Consider the following 20110-nt stretch of genomic DNA (forward strand, 5'->3'; position numbering starts at 1 on the left):
ACAAAAGTGTAATAAATTATTAAAATATTTGTGCCTTAAGTTTAAGCGTACTTGCCCTTTAGTTGTGCTTATACTTTTGATAGTAGCCTATAAAATACTTCTTTTTCACACATATTGGCTTTGTGATACACGGCAGCATGTTTTAAATCCCATCTTTTAAACCTACATGTACCATAAGTTTGTGGTCAGCTCAAAACACTTAAGTTGTCTACTGGTAGTGTGCATGAGGTAAGGGTTAGGGCTAGAAAACTAACAGTATACCTAGAAGGGTAATTGTAGTATACTTCAAAACTAAAAAGTGGACTAGATGCATATAACCCGTAACTAATAGTATATCTCCAATACGCTATAAAGTACTATACTTTTATAAACTAAAAAGTGGACTAGAAGTATAAAACAAGTAAACTCATCGTATATTTCCAGTCTACTATGAAGTATGCTTTTGTAAACTAAAGAGTGTACTACAAGTATAGAACTAGTAAACTATTAGTATATAAGTTTACTTGTATGTTTACTTGCAGTACAAAATAAAAAAATACTAGTTGCATACTCAAAATTTACTTCTCTTAGACTTAAAGTATACTTTTTATAAACTAAAAGTGGACCAATTTAGTCCCAAGAAATATTAGATTAGTTTACTTCCAAGTATACTGTAAGTACATTGATATCAGTATACTTGGTACACAAAAGTATACTTAAGGAAATATACTTTACTTAAGTATACTTAGTAAAATGAACTTGAAGTATACTTCTTTTTGATAAGGGAATACTGAGGCAGGCAACATAACTGAAGGTCATGCTATGTTAGGTTAACAGTCAGAATCTCTCTCTCGCTGCATTAAGCACTGTGATCTGTTTCTAGTTGAACTGCTTGTGTAACACCAATCTCTTCCCTCCCTGCATCTCCAAAAAGTTACCTCTTCATCTCCACCCTGTATGAACTACTCATTTTCCTGCAGGCTATGCCACAGTGAACAATAGCAGCCAGCGTCGAAGACTCCATTCCTTCAGTTTGCACACAAAAAGAAGCTGCTTTTGCTTGCACCTCGCCCCACCTCGTCTGCCTATTTCTTTCTCTCACCCCGTCTGCATGCATGCTAAGACTACAGGCCTTGAGGCTTGGAGCAATTCAAAGGGAAATATAAGTCTTAAGGTGCTATTCATCCTTGGTCTGTAGTGAGGGTTAGATGTGTCGAGACTTCTACAAGGCAACATTCTAAAAACATAATCCAGTAAATACAGAGAACTATAAAGGACGACTACTCAGTAGCTCCTTGTGATAGCTTCAGCGCTTTGAAGCTGGTACTAGACAAAGACATTGATAAAAGCACACTGAATTGCATTTCCATTAGCAGAAACAGTCAGAATTGTGTTTGACATTTTACAAAATTCCCCTCGAGGGACTAGCAACAAATATATATATCTGAAGTAACAAGTTCCTCAGACTAGGAATGAATTACAGCTTTCACTGTTGTAAATTTGCAAATGTTTTTAAACAGTGAATGAGTTGACGAGCGAGTCAGTGCTATTTGGATATGTTAGGAAGGCAAACAGATTGATCCTGTGAACCTAGTGTGTCAAAAGAGTCACGTGCCTGGCACAATTAAAGCCCTGCAGCATTTCAATGGGGCTACAAATGATGATCAATTCAGTCAGTCGCCACTATTTGCATATTTCCCAGCTTGCAAGAGGGCGAAGGGTGTGATGGCTGAACTGTGCAGTTTGAGTGTAATTAGATGTAATGATTTGAGCCGTAGCTGCTGTCTACGCATCGTTTCAGTATTCTACAGCATCCTGGAGAAATCCAGAAGTAGCTGGGGGTTGTCCAGAAGACCGTCCGGACTGGTCTTAATGATGTGGATATGTTTTATTGGTTGAGCTGCAACTCAAAGAATGACAAAATGTTTTTTTTGAAAGAGCTGCTGAAATTTCAGCACACAGTTCTGACCAGTCGGACTCATGTTGTTTGCTAGATACTACACTGAACCTAAAGCTTTGCTGGCCAGGTAACTGTAACCCATCTAAAACCATTCATAAATGGCTAAATATTTCTCAAAACACAAGGAACAACTCTACACTTTCACCCTTATTACAAATATCACGATCAAATACGGATGAATGTACATGAATGTGCACATTGGAAATGCTGCATCCTTTCAGTTCAAATAGCTAGCAGCTAGCAAATAGTTAGTAAATTAGCCTGTACTGTATTTCTCCCCGGTAGACACTTGTGGGATTTCAGTATCTGCATCCTGATTCTGATTAATCATCTCATCTCATTATCTGTAGCCACTTTATCCTGTTCTACAGGGTCGCAGGCAAGCTGGAGCCTATCCCAGCTGACTACGGGCGAAAGGCGGGGTACACCCTGGACAAGTCACCAGGTCATCACAGGGCTGACACATAGACACAGACAACCATTCACATTCACACCTACGGTCAATTTAGAGTCACCAGTTAACCTAACCTGCATGTCTTTGGACTGTGGGGGAAACCGGAGCACCCGGAGGAAACCCACGCGGACACGGGGAGAACATGCAAACTCCGCACAGAAAGGCCCTCGCTGGCCACGGGGCTCGAACCCAGAACCTTCTTGCTGTGAGGCGACAGCGCTAACCACTACACCACCGTGCCGCCCCTGATTAATCATATCCTCAGTAATTTATTTAGCAGTAGACAAACCTGTCAAAATATACAGTAGCACAACACCTTGCTAACTAACAGCTAGCTAATTAAGGAAACTAGCTTGTCACATACAGTATAGACATGAGTGAGTTTTCAGTATCTGATTCTGGTTTGTCATTTTCTCAGAATTATATTTACCAGGAGCTAAATCTGTTAAAATATACCAAACAAAGCTATTTGTTAAATCACTAACATTAGTTTCCTTGGATAGCCAGCGAGCTTAGTGCTAGTTAGCTAGTTTTCAGCAGGTTTATCTATACCATAACAATAAAGACTACTTTGTTCATCATTAATATAAGCTAAAATACCTCGCTAACCTAGCACACAGGTTATGAAACTATGCATACATAGGTTTCAGAATACCATAACATTACATAACAGTATGGAGTATTCAGAAAGTCTGTTTTATCTAGAAGAAAATGTGACACTTGTGGAACCCCAATCTGCATAATCGTGTAGAAGTCTTTTTTCTTTCTTTTTTTTTACGCAGAGGCACTTTAATCAGTTGTATCCTTAGCACACTTTAATATCTTGACAAATGCAATTCTTTAAAATAAAATTAATTTAGTTCCTTTTTTATTTCGGTAGAACCTAGGATTTTAGAGATTTTCCTTATAAGAATGCCAAACAGATTATAAAGTATTTATATTATATGGACACAAGTGTTTTACTGGGAAATACGCCACCTGTATTTTTCATACATATGTGACATGGAGAACCAAAACCGTGACATAAATCTCTATATATCACTCGTGAAGAAATTGATGAATTGTTTTGATACATTTTTGTTCATGAATGTGTTGATATAATACAAAGAAAATCACATGTTGGCTTGAAGATATGAATTCCATCTTCTCGTGTCAACAAACTCGCATTTTTCATATGAAATACATCACAGATCTGAGTGACATATTTCCCGATATTTCACTCCGATGACGCCACTCCCAGTGTTTTTCCGCTGACTAGATGCGCGTTGTTAAAATGGCGAACCGGTTCAAAATTAAAATTCTTTTGATTAACTTGCATATTCTTTTGTGGATGTGTCTATATAATATTAAAAAAACATTACATGGTGGTGCAAAGATATGAAGTTATCTTCTTGTGTTGAAAATATTTCACGATTCGAAGATAAACTTCATATCTTCATGCCACCATGTAATACCGTCTATGTATAAGCTGCAGTATTGCAATACACGAGTTGTACAGGTGTATATGTTCCAATATATCCCATCCATCCATCCATCCATTATCTGTAGCCACTTACCCTGTTCTACAGGGTCGCAGGCAAGCTGGAGCCTATCCCAGCTGACTACGGGCGAAAGGCGGGGTACACCCTGGACAAGTCACCAGGTCATCACAGGGCTGACACATAGACACAGACAACCATTCACACTCACATTCACACCTACGGTCAATTTAGAGTCACCAGTTAACCTAACCTGCATGTCTTTGGACTGTGGGGAAACCGGAGCACCCAGAGGAAACCCACGGGGACACGGGGAGAACATGCAAACTCCACACAGAAAGGCCCTCGCCGGCCACGGGGCTCGAACCCGGACCTTCTTGCTGTGAGGTGACAGTGCTAACCACTACACCACTTAATTATTTTATTAATTTCTAAAATTAATGTTATGTAATTATTTAATTTATTTTCAGAAGGCTTGACTGACTAATATTTTAATATTTACACTGAATATCTCAGTGTTGTATTTTCTTAATTTGAAAAGCAATAAAAATAATGTGTGTATATATATATATATATATATATATATATATATATATATATATATATATATATATCCTCTAAACAGTGAAAGGAATGTGCATTATGTTCCAGTTCTTGGGGAACAATTTTACCTTGAAGTCTTCAGGAAGAAGCAGTTTGCTGGTGCGGAGGTAGCTGAGAATGTAACGGAAAATCTCCCCGTCTCGGTCAATAAAGTAGTGCTGTTTGAGACTGTCCAACACGATCGGCTCGGTGCCGTTAAACAGCCGACTGATTCTGATGAGGACAGAAGAATAAACAGATCATGAATTCAACCCTGATGCAGAGGCTGACTAATAATTACAATCCTTTAACAGAACTGGAGCAATATGGCCATTTTAAATGCAGTAAAAAAATAATGGAGTTTTATTGTTGAACCTGGTTTGAAGAATGAGGTCGAACATTTGGTTTCATGTCTTATGCTATTTCTGCTCTTGTGTTAAATCAACTTAAATCTTGTCATTGCAAAGATGTTCTCATTTCATTTCATTCTCTCCCTCTCTCTCTCTCTCTCTCTCCCTCCCATTCTGGAAACTGATGCAAAACACTTAATAAGAAAACCAATTCCCCCTTTTGTGCCTGCGGTGCTTCTTTTCTCATATGGTCTTGCAGTTCCCCCAGTTAGAATTTCACCATATAGCTTCAGGCAATCTTAGTTTTTCATCTCCGTTTCTTTTTCTTTTTTTTCTCTAAAAAGCAATTAAAATGCTGCCTGCTTCCCCCCCACTTCCCCTATGCTGCTCTCCTCCTCCTCCTCCCTGTCTCTCTATCTACATTATTAAATCAGAGAAGGCCATGGCATGTGTTAAGCTGAGCAGATGTGAGGGTGTGCTCTTCTCTCGCTCTCCTCATACTCTCCTTTTCCTAACAGGTGGTGCTCTTTTCCACCCGCCTCTCATGGGGGAGAGAATTATCAGCAGGACCTCTGAGGATTGAGGATGAGATGCAGCAGGTAGGAATTTCACAGCACCACAAGTGGGAACACACTGCTCCTTTTCATTTGTCTGATTAACACGGACTTCTGTTTGATTCACAATCCAGAAAGCAGATCCGAATCATCTATAGACAATATCCGAACCTGCTACAGTTTCTCTGCAGCATCTGTTTCCTTGCGGTCAATGAGACGCATCGCAGCTGTGACATGACATCAGTTTTCCTCTCATGCAGGATTATGTTCAGTACGGTTTCCTCCACTTTTTATTTGTGTACAAATGACATAGCTTTGACATCATTAAAGACACATCAGCTTTTCTACGGAATAGTGATTTTTGTCTCAGTGAGTTCAGCATTTCTGCTAATAGCTCTGTTATTCAGAGGGAGGGCTGATACTGAGACAAATATACTGAGGATGCGAATGAGGGGGTGGAATTTTAGAGAAGAATTTTCGATCCTCCTGCATAGCCCTGCTGCTTGTGTTTACAGAAAAACTGCAGTAGGCCATGAGGTCTTTGCTTGGCAAAACTAAGAACCACCTGTTCAAACCTCAAAAATGAATATTGCAACAGTGCGGATAAATTTCTGTCAGAAGAGCTCTTAAATTTGGCTTATTTGTCATTAAATAAACATAAATTGTGCTTAATATCGGTTCTGGGGTCATTAAAGGAACAGTCCACCATACTTCCATAATGAAATATGCTCTTATCTGAATTGAGACGAGCTGCTCCGTACCTCTCCGAGCTTTGCGCGACCTCCCAGTCAGTCAGACGCAGTCAGACGCGCTGTCACTCCTGTTAGCAATGTAGCTAGGCTCAGCATGGCCAATGGTATTTTTGGGGGCTGTAGTTAGATGCGACCAAACTCTTCCACGTTTTTCCTGTTTACATAGGTCTATATGACCAGTGACATGAAACAAGTTCAGTTACACAAATTGAAACGTAGCGATTTTCTATGCTATGGAAAGTGCGCACTATAATGACAGGCGTACTAACACCTTCTGCGCGCATTGACAGCGCATTGATACGGAGCTCAGATATCAATGCGCTGCCGAAGCGCGCAGAAGGTGTTAGTACGCCTGTCATTATAGTGCGGACTTTCCATAGCATAGAAAATCGCTACGTTTCAATTTGTGTAACTGAACTTGTTTCATGTCACTGGTCATATAGACCTATGTAAACAGGAAAAACGTGGAAGAGTTTGGTCGCATCTAACTACAGCCCCCAAAAATACCATTGGCCATGCTGAGCCTAGCTACATTGCTAACAGGAGTGACAGCGCGTCTGACTGCGTCTGACTGACTGGGAGGTCGCGCAAAGCTCGGACAGGTACGGAGCAGCTCGTCTCAATTCAGATAAGAGCATATTTCATTATGGAAGTACAGTGGACTGTTCCTTTAAGGGAGTATAAGCAGTTTACAAGCCAATCTCTTGCACATCTGTGGTCTATACGTGATTACCACAAACAATAATTTCAATGTTTCCCTGAAAAAAAACAAAAAACCACCACCCAAGTACAATGTTTTTCGCAAACTGCATTTAATTATGTCTAGCTCATCCAATCAGACATAGGGATCGACATGTGGATCTGATGGATACTGTAACTTTTTTTTTTTTAAAGCATGACTGGAACTACTTTTTACTCTTTTTAAAATTGTAATAAAATTCCATGAGCTTTCATAAAGCTTTTTCTCGTGTCTGATTCATCCTAACACTTTAAATGATCACGTTAATAGATAGAGTTGAATTTGTGTTGTATAGTTAGATATTTTAAATATTCATTCATTCAGTCATTCATTCGTCTTCAGTTAGCGCTTTATCCTGATCAGGGATGTAGTGGATGCCCGGAAGACATGGGAATACACCCTGGATGTATCACCAGTCCATTGTAGGACATGCAACGCACACACATTTACGTTTTGGCCAAATTGTATTAGCAATCCACCTATTAGCTTGGAGGAGGAAACCCGGGAACCCTGAGGAAACTGATGTGGATAGGACTCAAGTTCAAGCTCAGGATCAAACCCATGTGGATAGGATCCAAGTTCAAGCTCAGGATCAAACTGAGGACAATGTGTTGAAATTCATGTTAGTCTCACTTACACACACACACACACACACACACATTAGATGCAATAAATAGAGATTAGGTCAAAACCCCCTGGAGTATTCCTTTAAGAATAAAAAAAATGATTCAAATGTATTTATAGCCAAGCACTTAGAGCATTCAAAATAGATCTGAGGAGGCAATCCATGACATTTGAAGCATCATCATGTTGTCTCTAAGTTTATTCTCACTTCCAACATAGGATATAAATGCGCCCTACCTTGAGTCTGGGTACTTTGTGAGTGTAGCCAGGCTGCTGGTGTACATGTGTCCTCCTACATCGATGTGAACGGGGGCGTTGGCTTTAGTCAGCTGAGCAGGAAGAGGGATGCCCTGCGCAGCCAGAGGAGACACTGGAGAGCGGGTCAAAGACAGGCGAGACATGCTTCTTCCCTCCTGCAGATCAGCACACACAACACACTCTCAGCAGAGCACACACCACCCCACACACACCTGCAGCACTGCTGCTCCGAGTCAGTCTTCTCCCTCCTGATTCCCTGAGCGTAAATGCATGCTTCGGGCCTGTCAACACCTATGAGATCACTCGGCATCCACCTTGTTCCACATTTCGCTCAAGAATTAGCAGCACACCTCTAATTAAGAGAATTTGCATTGCGTCCCCCCCCCCCCCCCCAGAACTGGAGGGGAGGAAAGGATGAGGCTTATTAACGAGCACGAGAAAGGAAGAGAGACAGAGAGGGATAGATCGTACTGTAGGTGTCTACCTGCAGGGAACACTGGGAAAGTGTAAACTCCTAATTAAAGGGAGTGGGAGTGAATGTGAGTGTGAGATGTGAAAAGTTTGACGGCATCCAGAGGTTTGGTTTGGAGCCTAATAAATCAGCATCTTCAGGTGATGTAGAAAAGCAAGTCTTAAAGAAAACTCAGAGATTCAGAATCAAAACATATTAAAATAAGGCACATTACTGTGGTGTTGGTCAGGAGTTAAGAGTTTAAATAATGTTATTGTTAAAAGCAGAAAGTTTGAGAAGTAGAAGTTAACAATCTAGATTGATAAATCAGAGAGAAATTAATTCAGGATGCATTGAGCCACTGATCAGTTTTGGGACTGATACCAGCCTGAAACTCTGGATCAGATGTATATTATTAAATGTTGACTAACTCAGTACAGATGTTGCATTGAACACAGGAAACAAATCAACTCAAATCCTGCCACCATCACGCCTCTGATGTCTCACATCACAAAACTGAATCAGTACCAGATATCAGCGCATGCTCACAACTCAGATATCTGTGCTGTACTGAAAAAGGAAAATGTGCGATCAGTGCTCTCCTACAAATAACAATAGCTGTTCAGCTGGAAGCAAATCAGCATTAGAGTGAACACTGTAGGTCTTCATTAAAACGCAGTGTGAATGCAGTACAGTACAGTAGATGTTCATTCAATTTGGTTTTCTGCCTTTTTTTGGAAACACATCTGTCATTTACAGTTGCACCCTTTCAGAAATCGAACCCGCCATTATGGAGTTAAAAAAACAACAACACCGCCTGCAAATGTTAAGCAGATGGTTAAAAGCTGTTTTGCTCGGGGCACAATGCTGTCGGCGAACCATGTTCATTCATTTTCATCTGGGGTTTAAACTTCAATAACAAGATCAAACACAAACATGGGACGATTCGGATTCGGAAGATCTGGACGGCTCACCTCATCAAAGACATCAACACAAATGCTGGGTCAGAGGCAAAGCAGGTTAATCCGAGAGGTAAAAGCAAATCTAAATGTATCTGAATGATATACAGTATGCAACACCATGCATTCACACTTGCAATAATGAAAATGTGGATACTTTTAGGAACTAATGATGCTGAAAGAAAAAAAAAAAGGTTCCTGGAGATATTTCAACTCAAAGAACCTTTCAAAGATCTTTCAGTAACCTTTTCCCCGAACAATGTGGTTCAAACAGTGATTTTTTAAAAATGGCTTTAAAAATAAATACATACATACATACATACATACATTACAGGCGCCCAGAGCTGAACTCCAGCAAACCAAAAGGTGAAGGGATGAAATGAACGGTTCAGTATCATCTACTATACCAAGTCTGAAATACTTTCAAAACCACAAAGTAGCGATGAACTATACCATAATGCTGATTAGGGATCATACCTTTTGACACATTAGTCTTTATAGTAGGAGTTCACCTTCTCTCAGGTTACAGTATGAGAACTAATAATCCTATGGGTCAAATCACAAATAGGCTACATCACTACTTTGGTAGGCTATACTGTATGAGTGCACTATTGAAACTATGCAATAATGGCACATCAATCCTAGTGCACTAATCTGATCAGGAACTCTCTCTCTCTCTCTCTCTCTCTGATAGGCTATATGAGTGCACTATTGAAACTATGCAATAATGGCACATCAATCCTAGTGCACTAATCTGATCAGGAACTCTCTCTCTCTCTCTCTCTCTCTCTGATAGGCTATATGAGTGCACTATTGAAACTATGCAATAATGGCACATCAATCCTAGTGCACTAATCTGATCAGGAACTCTCTCTCTCTCTCTCTCTCTCTCTCTCTCTGATAAGCTATATGAGTGCACTATTGAAAATATGCAATAATGGCACATCAATCCTAGTGCACTAATCTGATCAGGAACTCTCTCTCTCTCTCTCTGATAGGCTATATGAGTGCACTATTGAAAATATGCAATAATGGCACATCAATCCTAGTGCACTAATCTGATCAGGAACTCTCTCTCTCTCTCTCTCTCTGATAGGCTATATGAGTGCACTATTGAAACTATGCAATAATGGCACATCAATCCTAGTGCACTAATCTGATCAGGAACTCTCTCTCTCTCTCTCTCTCTGATAGGCTATATGAGTGCACTATTGAAAATATGCAATAATGGCACATCAATCCTAGTGCACTAATCTGATCAGGAACTCTCTCTCTCTCTCTCTTTGATAGGCTATATGAGTGCACTATTGAAAATATGCAATAATGGCACATCAATCCTAGTGCACTAATCTGATCAGGAACTCTCTCTCTCTCTCTCTCTCTCTCTTTGATAGGCTATATGAGTGCACTATTGAAACTATGAAATAATGGCACATCAATCCTAGTGCACTAATCTGATCAGGAAGTCTCTCTCTCTCTCTCTCTCTCTCTCTGATAGGCTATATGAGTGCACTATTGAAACTATGCAATAATGGCACATCAATCCTAGTGCACTAATCTGATCAGGAACTCTCTCTCTCTCTCTCTGATAGGCTATATGAGTGCACTATTGAAACTATGCAATAATGGCACATCAATCCTAGTGCACTAATCTGATCAGGAACTCTCTCTCTCTCTTTGATAGGCTATATGAGTGCACTATTGAAACTATGAAATAATGGCACATCAATCCTATGTAGTGCACTAATCTGATCAGGAACTCTGTGTGTGTGTGTGTGTGTGTGTGTGTGTGTGTGTGTGTGTGTGTGTGTGTGTGTGTGTGTGAGATTGAGGATAACTCAAGTCCTTTAGAAATAACTTTCGGAAATTGCTCGATACTTCAGCGCTCAGAGATCTCAACCGATTCGATTATTCGGACAAAATCGACGCTCCGAATCCTGCAAGACATTTAAATCTGCACAAAAAGAAGAAGAAGAGGAGCTCGGCGCGCACCAGCGGTGTGTACAGTAACCTATGTGAGGTCGCTGTAGCTTTAAAAGTCGGTTAACGCACACAGAGAGGAGACAGAGAGAGTTTCCACTAAAAGCGGCTCCATGGGGACGGAAGCTCAGGCTTACCTTGGAAGTCATGGCTCAGTCGGCGTCGCTCGCTTTAAAACATGAGCTCGGTCGTGTCTTGGCCTTTTTTTTCTTGTTTTGTTTCTTTCTTTTTTTTTCTGTACGATTCCGTTTTTGGTTGGAGGGAGAGAGAGAGAGAGAGAGAGAGAGCGCTGAAGCCAGAGATCCTTCCCGAATAACAGTGGAGGAGAGCTGAACAGGAATTCTGGCTCGGGGCTCTGAAAACGGCCCCGGGGGGAAAAGGATTAGGGCTCCAATCAGCTCCGCTCTGCCCGCCTCACCACATTAACATCTCATCCTCAACCTCATCCTCATCCTGCTGCGTGCGCGCGCGCGCTCCTCTGTCATCCTTTAGGCTCACATTTTTATTTGAATTCATTTTCATTTCTATCTCAACAAACTCTCTGTGCGTGTGTGCGCGGTATTGGCGCAAAATCCCGTGCGTGTGTGCGTGCGCAATATTGGCGCAAAATCCCGTGTGTGTGTGCGCGCGCGCGCGCTGTGTGTGTGTGTGTGTGTGTGTGTGTGAGAGAGAGAGAGAAAGATAGAGAGAGAGATAACAGTTTAGATGGTTACCTACAATGTCACCTGAGATGATTATTTAGGTTTGTCATGGTAGTGGGGTGATGATGGTGATGATGGACCTTTTCTAAATAAAGCTAAAATTCATCACTGTTTTTTTTCCCGTCTAAAATAACAATCTAGCCCTTATCTTTGCATCTCTCTCTCTCTCTCTCTCTCTCCTGCGCTCTCTCTCTCTCTCTCTCTCTCTCCTGTTGTGTGTCCGTTCAAACCGGAGTGACGCGGATCGGCGCGCGCCGCACGACAGAGCACAAAGCGCTTCCGGCCACGCGCGCCATTTCAATTACAGCGCGCGGCTGGATGGACGCGACCGACTTTAATGGCATGTGTTCGGAGAGAGAGAGAGAGAGAGAGGGAGAGAGAGAGAGAGAGGGAGGTTCAGCCTGCAGTGGAAAAACAAGCAGATTTTAGATCTACATCAAAGGCGAAAGTTATTTTGTTTTTTTTTTCAGACGCGCGCGCTCTTTGAACCCAAACTCTTTAACCCAAACTCTTTGTTTCCTCCAGAGTGGATGAGTGGCGCCTACCAGTGACCACACCACAGCCTGCTTCTGTGTCAAGAAAGAAGCACAAAGTCATCAGATTACAATATCTGAAATGTTCGGCCAGATATGTTTGTAGGGGGAATTTTTTTTTTTAACAGAGCTTCCTTTAGCTCATCTCATCTCATTATCTCTAGCCGCTTTATCCTTCTACAGGGTCATAGGCAAGCTGGAGCCTATCCCAGGTGACTACTGGCGAAAGGCGGGGTACACCCTGGACAAGTCGCCAGGTCATCACAGGGCTGACACATAGACACTCACACCTCAATTTAGAGCCACCAATTAGCCTAACCTGCATGTCTTTGGACTGTGGGGGAAACCGGAGCACCCGGAGGAAACCTACATAGACATGAGGAAAACATGCAGACTCCACACAGAAAGGCCCTTGTCGGCCCCTGGGCTCGAACCCAGGACCTTCTTGCTGTGAGGCAACAGTGCTAACCACTACACCACCGTGCCACCCTATAAGGGAATGTGTGGATACGTCCATCCATCCATCCATCCATCCATCCATCATCTGTAGCTGCTTATCCTGTTCTACAGGGTCACAGACAAGCTGGAGCCTATCCCAGCTGACTATGGGTGAGAGGCGGGGTACACCCTGGACAAGTCGCCAGGTCATCACAGGGCTGACACAACCATTCACACTCACATTCACACAACTACGGTCAATTTAGAGCCACCAATTAGCCTAACCTGCATGCCTTTGGACTATGGGGGAAACCGGAGCACCCGGAGGAAACCTACACAGACATGAGGAAAACATGCAGACTCCACACAGAAAGGCCCTTGTCGGCCCCTGGGCTCGAACCCAGGACCTTCTTGCTGTGAGGCAACAGTGCTAACCACTACACCACTGTGCCGCCCTATAAGGGAATGCGTGGATACTTCCATCCATCCATCATCTGTAGCCGCTTATCCTGTTCTACAGGCCCGCAGGCAAGCTGGAGCCTATCCCAGCTGACTATGGGTGAAAGGCAGGGTACACCCTGGAGGTTATCGCAGGGCTGACACAGAGACAAACAATCCATTCACACCTCTGGTCAATTTAGAGTCACCAGTTAACCTAACCTGCATGTCTTTGGACTGTCGGGGAAACCGGAGCACCCGGAGGAAACCCATGCAGACACAGGGAGAACATCCAAACTCCACAAAGAAAGGCCGTCGTCAGCCCCTGGGCTCGAACCCAGGACCTTCTTGCTATGAGGCAACAGTGCTAACCACTACACCACGGGAATGTGTGGATACTTATTACATCATAATTAGGCCTGTATAGAATAATATCTTATACAAAGTCGCTTGTCTAGGTCACGTGACATTGTTGATTGATTTATGGAGCACTGAAATGTCTGTCTGTGTGATTTATTGCAAATAGTTTTTTTTTTTCTTCTCTTTCAGGAAAGATTAGCCTTGAAGTGATTTCCATTTCCATTTGGACCAAAGGAGCACCCAGTTTTTTTTTTCTTCCCCACTCCCTAGATAAAACATACAGCAAATGCAACACTTTGCATTTGCATTCAAAATTAGGCTATGTTTCAAATTATTTGGACTAAACGATATTGCCAACTGATTCCTTTTTTCCTAGCCCTCGGCTGAAATTAGTTTCCCTCGTCAGAGCAAAGCAGCAGGAAGACAAGATATTTTTGCTCAATTAAAGCAGCAAGCCTGGAGTTAGTTCGATTACTTGAGGCAGGAGGAAGATGTAAATTTAAAGATTTAAATAGCTTAGGATGTCACCTCGAGCGCCTGCACTTAATTTCCTTCATTTACGGGGGATGTGAAAAAGAGATGGGAATAAACGGGTTATCCAAATGATGTGCATCCCAGTAACACAGCCTCTGTGTGGATACAACACTATCTATCGCCCCATGTTGCAGCTTCCATTCAAGTTCATGGAAATTGCCTGGAGGAAAAAACAACAACAAAACAAAAAAAACCACCAGCATCTCTGTCTGTCTGTCTGTCTGTCTGTCTCTCTCTGAGATTTTGGAACAGCATAACTGTTTGAAGAGATCTTCATAAACCTGTATGCAAACTAGGTTGCATGCTCCACATACATATGATCAAACACACACATACACACACACACACACATATATATATATATATATATATATATATATATATATATATATATATATATATATATATATATATAATTAAATGAGTAGACATTCATTTAAAATATGGGTGAATTGTCACATAAGTCATACGAATCCTCATTTTAATCATTTTTTATTCCCATATGCGTTTTGATTTAAAGAACGACATTTATCTCATTAACAAAGTAAATATTGTCTATTTAGCATCATATTAATGATCACATTTTGAAAGCGCCCTCCGACACCTTTACGCCTCAGAGGCGCCATCTGTTGGATATTTTCAGTATTACACATCTAGGTATCATTTATATCCCCAGTTCACGTGACTCTGCACCTGTTCCGGAAGTAGCCTATCACTGCCTGGTTCGAGTGACCCCGGAAGTACACCTGTGCGCTAATGGAGAACATAATAAAATATAACAGCCTTAATCTATCTTTCTTATAATGTGAATGATCAAAACTTCAGTTTCCACTTTCTAATCAATTAATTTCTAATTCGAGATTTAATGATGATAATATGCTCATGTTAACTTGCCTGAATGTAGTATTTACTGCAAACAATAAGTATTTGCTTAGTCGAATCAACTGATAATCGTAGATACAACTTCAACCCTAACACGGTGGTGTAGTGGTTAGCGCTGTCGCCTCACAGCAAGAAGGTTCTGGGTTCGAGCCCAGCAGCCGGCGAGGGCCTTTCTGTGCGGAGTTTGCATGTTCTCCCCGTGTCTGTGTGGGTTTCCTCCAGGTGCTCCGGTTTTCCCCACAGTCCAAAGACATGCAGTTAGGTTAACGTGGGGCGACCTTGGGCTGAGGTGCTCTTGAGCAAGGTACCGAACCCCTGACTGCTCCCTGTAGTGTGGCTGCCCACTGCTCTGGGCGTGTGTGTGTGTGTGTGTGTTCACTGCTTCCGATGGGTTAAATGCAGAGGATGAATCTCACTGTGCTTGAAGTGTGCATGTGACAAATAAAGGTTTCTTCTTCTTCTTAAAGGTGACATACCCTTTTTCCACAAGTTGAGTCAAGTCGTTTATTTCTGTAGCGCTTTTAACATTAAACATTGTCGCAAAGCAGCTTTAAGAATTTGAATGATTTAAAACATGAGCTAATTTTATCCCTAATCTATCCCCAATGAGCAAGCCTGTGGCGACGGTGGCAAGGAAAAACTCCCTCAGGCGACACGAGGAAGAAACCTCGAGAGGAACCAAACTCAAAAGGGAACCTATCCTCATTTGGGCAACAACAGACAACATGACGATAACATTAACAGTTTTAACTGTTTTTGTTGATGTTATAATTCTTCATTGATGGAAACTTGAGTGCAAAACTGTTCATGGCAACTGTAGTCCTCAGCCATAAAAGCATTACTGTAAGCGTCCAGAGCATCTTCCAAGTTGACACAGCTCTCTGAGGTCTTAATGAAATGTCTGTGACATGCTTAGTCAAAATAGCACAAGGATAAAACACCACAGCTCCCTTTTCACCCTAAATGGCTGATTTGAGTGACTGTTCCTTTAAATGATAATGAGCCACTGCTTGTCCCGCCTTCCTCTTTCTCATGAATATTCATTTACAAGCTATGAGTGGAGATACTCAAATGAGGGGGTGGGATTATTCTAATAAGCTTCACTTGTGACATAGCAGGGGAACCAAGTCTTGTTGAAGCTCATTTTCTGAAATAGGCAGCCCAAAAGAAACTGATTGGGTGTCTTATTTCAGAGTTTGTGGGTTGGTAGACCCTTCAGATACCCAAGTGTAATAATAATAATAATAATAATAATGGTTTATTAGCATAATCCAAAACAAAATTTGGCTCTTACAATGCTAAACTAAACTATAAACAAAGACACACTTAATAAAAATAGGCTAAGGATATGAAAAATTCTAAACAAAAAAGAATAAAAGGGAAAAATATCTAATTATATCCATGTATAACTAAATCTAAGAAAAATCTACAACCCCGATTCCAAAAAAGTTGGGACAAAGTACAAATTGTAAATAAAAATGGAATGCAATGACGTGGAAGTTTCAAAATTCCATATTTTATTCAGAATAGAACATAGATGACATATCAAATGTTTAAACTGAGAAAATGTATCATTTAAAGAGAAAAATTAGGTGATTTTAAATTTCATGACAACACCACATCTCAAAAAAGTTGGGACAAGGCCATGTTTCCCACTGTGAGACATCCCCTTTTCTCTTTACAACAGTCTGTAAACGTCTGGGGACTGAGGAGACAAGTTGCTCAAGTTTAGGGATAGGAATGTTAACCCATTCTTGTCTAATGTAGGATTCTAGTTGCTCAACTGTCTTAGGTCTTTTTTGTCGTATCTTCCGTTTTATGATGCACCAAATGTTTTCTATGGGTGAAAGATCTGGACTGCAGGCTGGCCAGTTCAGTACCCGGACCCTTCTTCTACGCAGCCATGATGCTGTAATTGATGCACTATGTGGTTTGGCATTGTCATGTTGGAAAATGCAAGGTCTTCCCTGAAAGAGACGTCGTCTGGATGGGAGCATATGTTGCTCTAGAACGTGGATATACATTTCAGCATTGATGGTGTCTTTCCAGATGTGTAAGCTGCCCATGCCACACGCACTAATGCAACCCCATACCATCAGAGATGCAGGCTTCTGAACTGAGCGCTGATAACAACTTGGGTCGTCCTTCTCCTCTTTAGTCCGAATGACACGGCGTCCCTGATTTCCATAAAGAACTTCAAATTTTGATTCGTCTGACCACAGAACAGTTTTCCACTTTGCCACAGTCCATTTTAAATGAGCCTTGGCCCAGAGAAGACGTCTGCGCTTCTGGATCATGTTTAGATACGGCTTCTTCTTTGAACTATAGAGTTTTAGCTGGCAACGGCGGATGGCACGGTGAATTGTGTTCACAGATAATGTTCTCTGGAAATATTCCTGAGCCCATTTTGTGATTTCCAATACAGAAGCATGCCTGTATGTGATGCAGTGCCATCTAAGGGCCCGAAGATCACAGGCACCCAGTATGGTTTTCCGGCCTTGACCCTTACGCACAGAGGTTCTTCCAGATTCTCTGAATCTTTTGATGATATTATGCACTGTAGATGATGATATGTTCAAACTCTTTGCAGTTTTACACTGTCGAACTCCTTTCTGATATTGCTCCACTATTAGTCGGCGCAGAATTAGGGGGATTGGTGATCCTCTTCCCATCTTTACTTCTGAGTGCCGCTGCCACTCCAAGATGCTCTTTTTATACCCAGTTATGTTAATGACCTATTGCCAATTGACCTAATGAGTTGCAATTTGGTCCTCCAGCTGTTCCTTTTTTGTACCTTTAACTTTTCCAGCCTCTTATTGCCCCTGTCCCAACTTTTTTGAGATGTGTTGCTGTCATGAAATTTCAAATGAGCCAATATTTGGCATGAAATTTCAAAATGTCTCACTTTCGACATTTGATATGTTGTCTATGTTCTATTGTGAATACAATATCAGTTTTTGAGATTTGTAAATTATTGCATTCCATTTTTATTTACAATTTGTACTTTGTCCCAACTTTTTTGGAATCGGGGTTGTATGAATAATGATAATAATAAACAGCATGTAGCAAAAAAAACAAACAAACAAGCAAACCAACAACTAATGATTATAATTAATACTAAGTATGTACAGACCTGGCGACTTGTCCAGGGTGTACCCCGCCTTTCGCCCGTAGTCAGCTTGGATAGGCTCCAGCTTGCCTGCGACCCTGTAGAAGGATAAAGCGGCTAGAGATAATGAGATGAGATGAGACTAAGTATGTACAGTATAAGCAGTGCAAAACTATGAGCATTTGTTATGTGCGCGAGCAAAAAATAACTTTTTAGTAAGGTTGAATTGTTCATTTAAACTGGTACAGTTTCTTACATTTTTGGGAAGGGAATTAAATGTGTTAGAAGCGCTATCTTGAAAAGTTCTTGATATTAATGCCACCTGAAGCTTAAGCTCACTAGATGAGCGGAGAGACCGTGCTGGTACGTGTTGTTCTAACTTAAGATTAGAAGGCCAATGACTACAATGCAATGCCTTAAATTAAACTCTCTACGCTGTACAGTGGGAAGCCAGCCTAGTTTAAGAATATCAGATGTCTGCGGAATAAAATACTTAGTTTCAAAACTCGCAGCAGCCAGCTGTAAACGCTTAACAAGATAATCAGGCATGGGATAAGATACTGAATCATTACAATCTAATTTAGACAAAATAAGGGACTCAATTAATTGTTTCCTTATGTGAAACGGAGCAAAGTTTTTAAGTTTTCTAACAGCTAAAGTCCCATAGCAGCTAGAGATCTTTGAGTTGATATCATTGTTCCACTTCAAATTTTCTTGAATCTCAGTTCCAAGGAGAAGTGTATGTGTACAAGTACCGAACAAGTGAGTTTTTCATAATATTAACCCTTTAATGCGAAATAAATGAATGCTTTCTGAAATTGGACAAGTGAAGATTGTAAAAACATCATCTGATCTTTTTCCAGTCCTCAGCTGGCAGTTTCAGTGAGTCTGTGATCACTGTAGCCTCCGAGTCCTGTTCTTGGTTGACAACCTGATATGTTCTTCTGCTGTTATTGTAGTCCATCTGCTTCAAGGTCTGACGTGTTGCTTTTCTGCTCACCATGGTTGTAAAGAGTGATTATTTGCATTACTGAAGCCAAAGCCTGTATTTGCATGATTTCATGCATTGCACTGTTGCCACGTGATTGGACAATTGTATGACTGAGTAGGTGTACAGGTGTTCATAATAAAGTGGTTGGATAGTATGTACAGTGGAGGAAATAATTATTTGATCCCTTGCTGATTTTGCAAGTTTGTCCACTGACAAAGAAATGAACATTCTATAATTTTAATGGTAGGTTTATTTTAACTGTGAGAGACAAAACATCAAAAAGAAAATCCAGAAAATAACTTCATATAAAAGATATAAACTGATTTGCATTTCTTTGAGTGAAATAAGTATTTGAACCCTCTAGCAAACAAGACTTAGTATTTGGTGGCAAAACCCTTGTTGGCAAGCACAGTGGTCAGACGTTTCTTGTAGTTGATGACCAGGAGGAATTTTGGTCCACTCCTCTTTGCAGATCATCTCTAGATCATAAAGGGTTTGAGGCTGTCGCTTCGAAACTCGGAGCTTCAGCTCCCTCCATAGGTTTTCTATGGGATTAAGGTCCGGAGACTGGCTAGGCCACTCCATGACCTTAATGTGCTTCTTCTTGAGCCACTCCTTTGTTGCCTTGGCTGTATGTTTTGAGTCATTGTCGTGCTGGAAGACCCATCCATGACCCATTTTCAGTGTCCTGGCAGAGGGAAGGAGGTTGTCACTCAGGATTTTACGGTACATGGCCACGTCCATTCTTCCGTTGATGCGGTGAAGTAGTCCTGTGCCCTTTGCAGAAAAACACCCCCAAAGCATAATGTTTCCACCTCCATGCTTGACAGTGGGGATAGTGTTCTTCGGGTCATTGTCAGCATTTTTCTTCCTCCAAACACGGCGAGTTGAGTTAATGCCAAAGAGCTCGATTTTGGTCTCATCTGACCACAGCACCTTCTCCCAATCACTCTCAGAATCATTCAGGTGTTCATTGGCAAACTTCAGACGGGCCTGCACATGTG

General features: G+C 41.3%; 1 protein-coding gene across 1 annotated transcript in view; it reads right to left on the reverse strand.

Annotated features, from left to right (window-relative positions):
* kctd15a (potassium channel tetramerization domain containing 15a) overlaps nucleotides 1-12094 on the reverse strand; it is a 45137-nt gene extending 33043 nt beyond the window's left edge. The window contains exons 1-3 of the mRNA XM_060928171.1: nucleotides 11258-12094; nucleotides 7710-7885; nucleotides 4543-4687 (exon numbers count right to left, since the gene is read on the reverse strand). Of these exons, the coding sequence (XP_060784154.1) occupies nucleotides 4543-4687; nucleotides 7710-7885; nucleotides 11258-11269 (333 nt within the window). The 5' untranslated portion in view covers nucleotides 11270-12094. The remainder of the gene's footprint in view (nucleotides 1-4542; nucleotides 4688-7709; nucleotides 7886-11257) is intronic.
* Between the last annotated feature and the right edge of the window lie 8016 nt (nucleotides 12095-20110).

The sequence above is a fragment of the Neoarius graeffei genome, chromosome 8 (genome assembly GCF_027579695.1).
Source record: "Neoarius graeffei isolate fNeoGra1 chromosome 8, fNeoGra1.pri, whole genome shotgun sequence".
Lineage (NCBI taxonomy): Eukaryota > Metazoa > Chordata > Actinopteri > Siluriformes > Ariidae > Neoarius > Neoarius graeffei.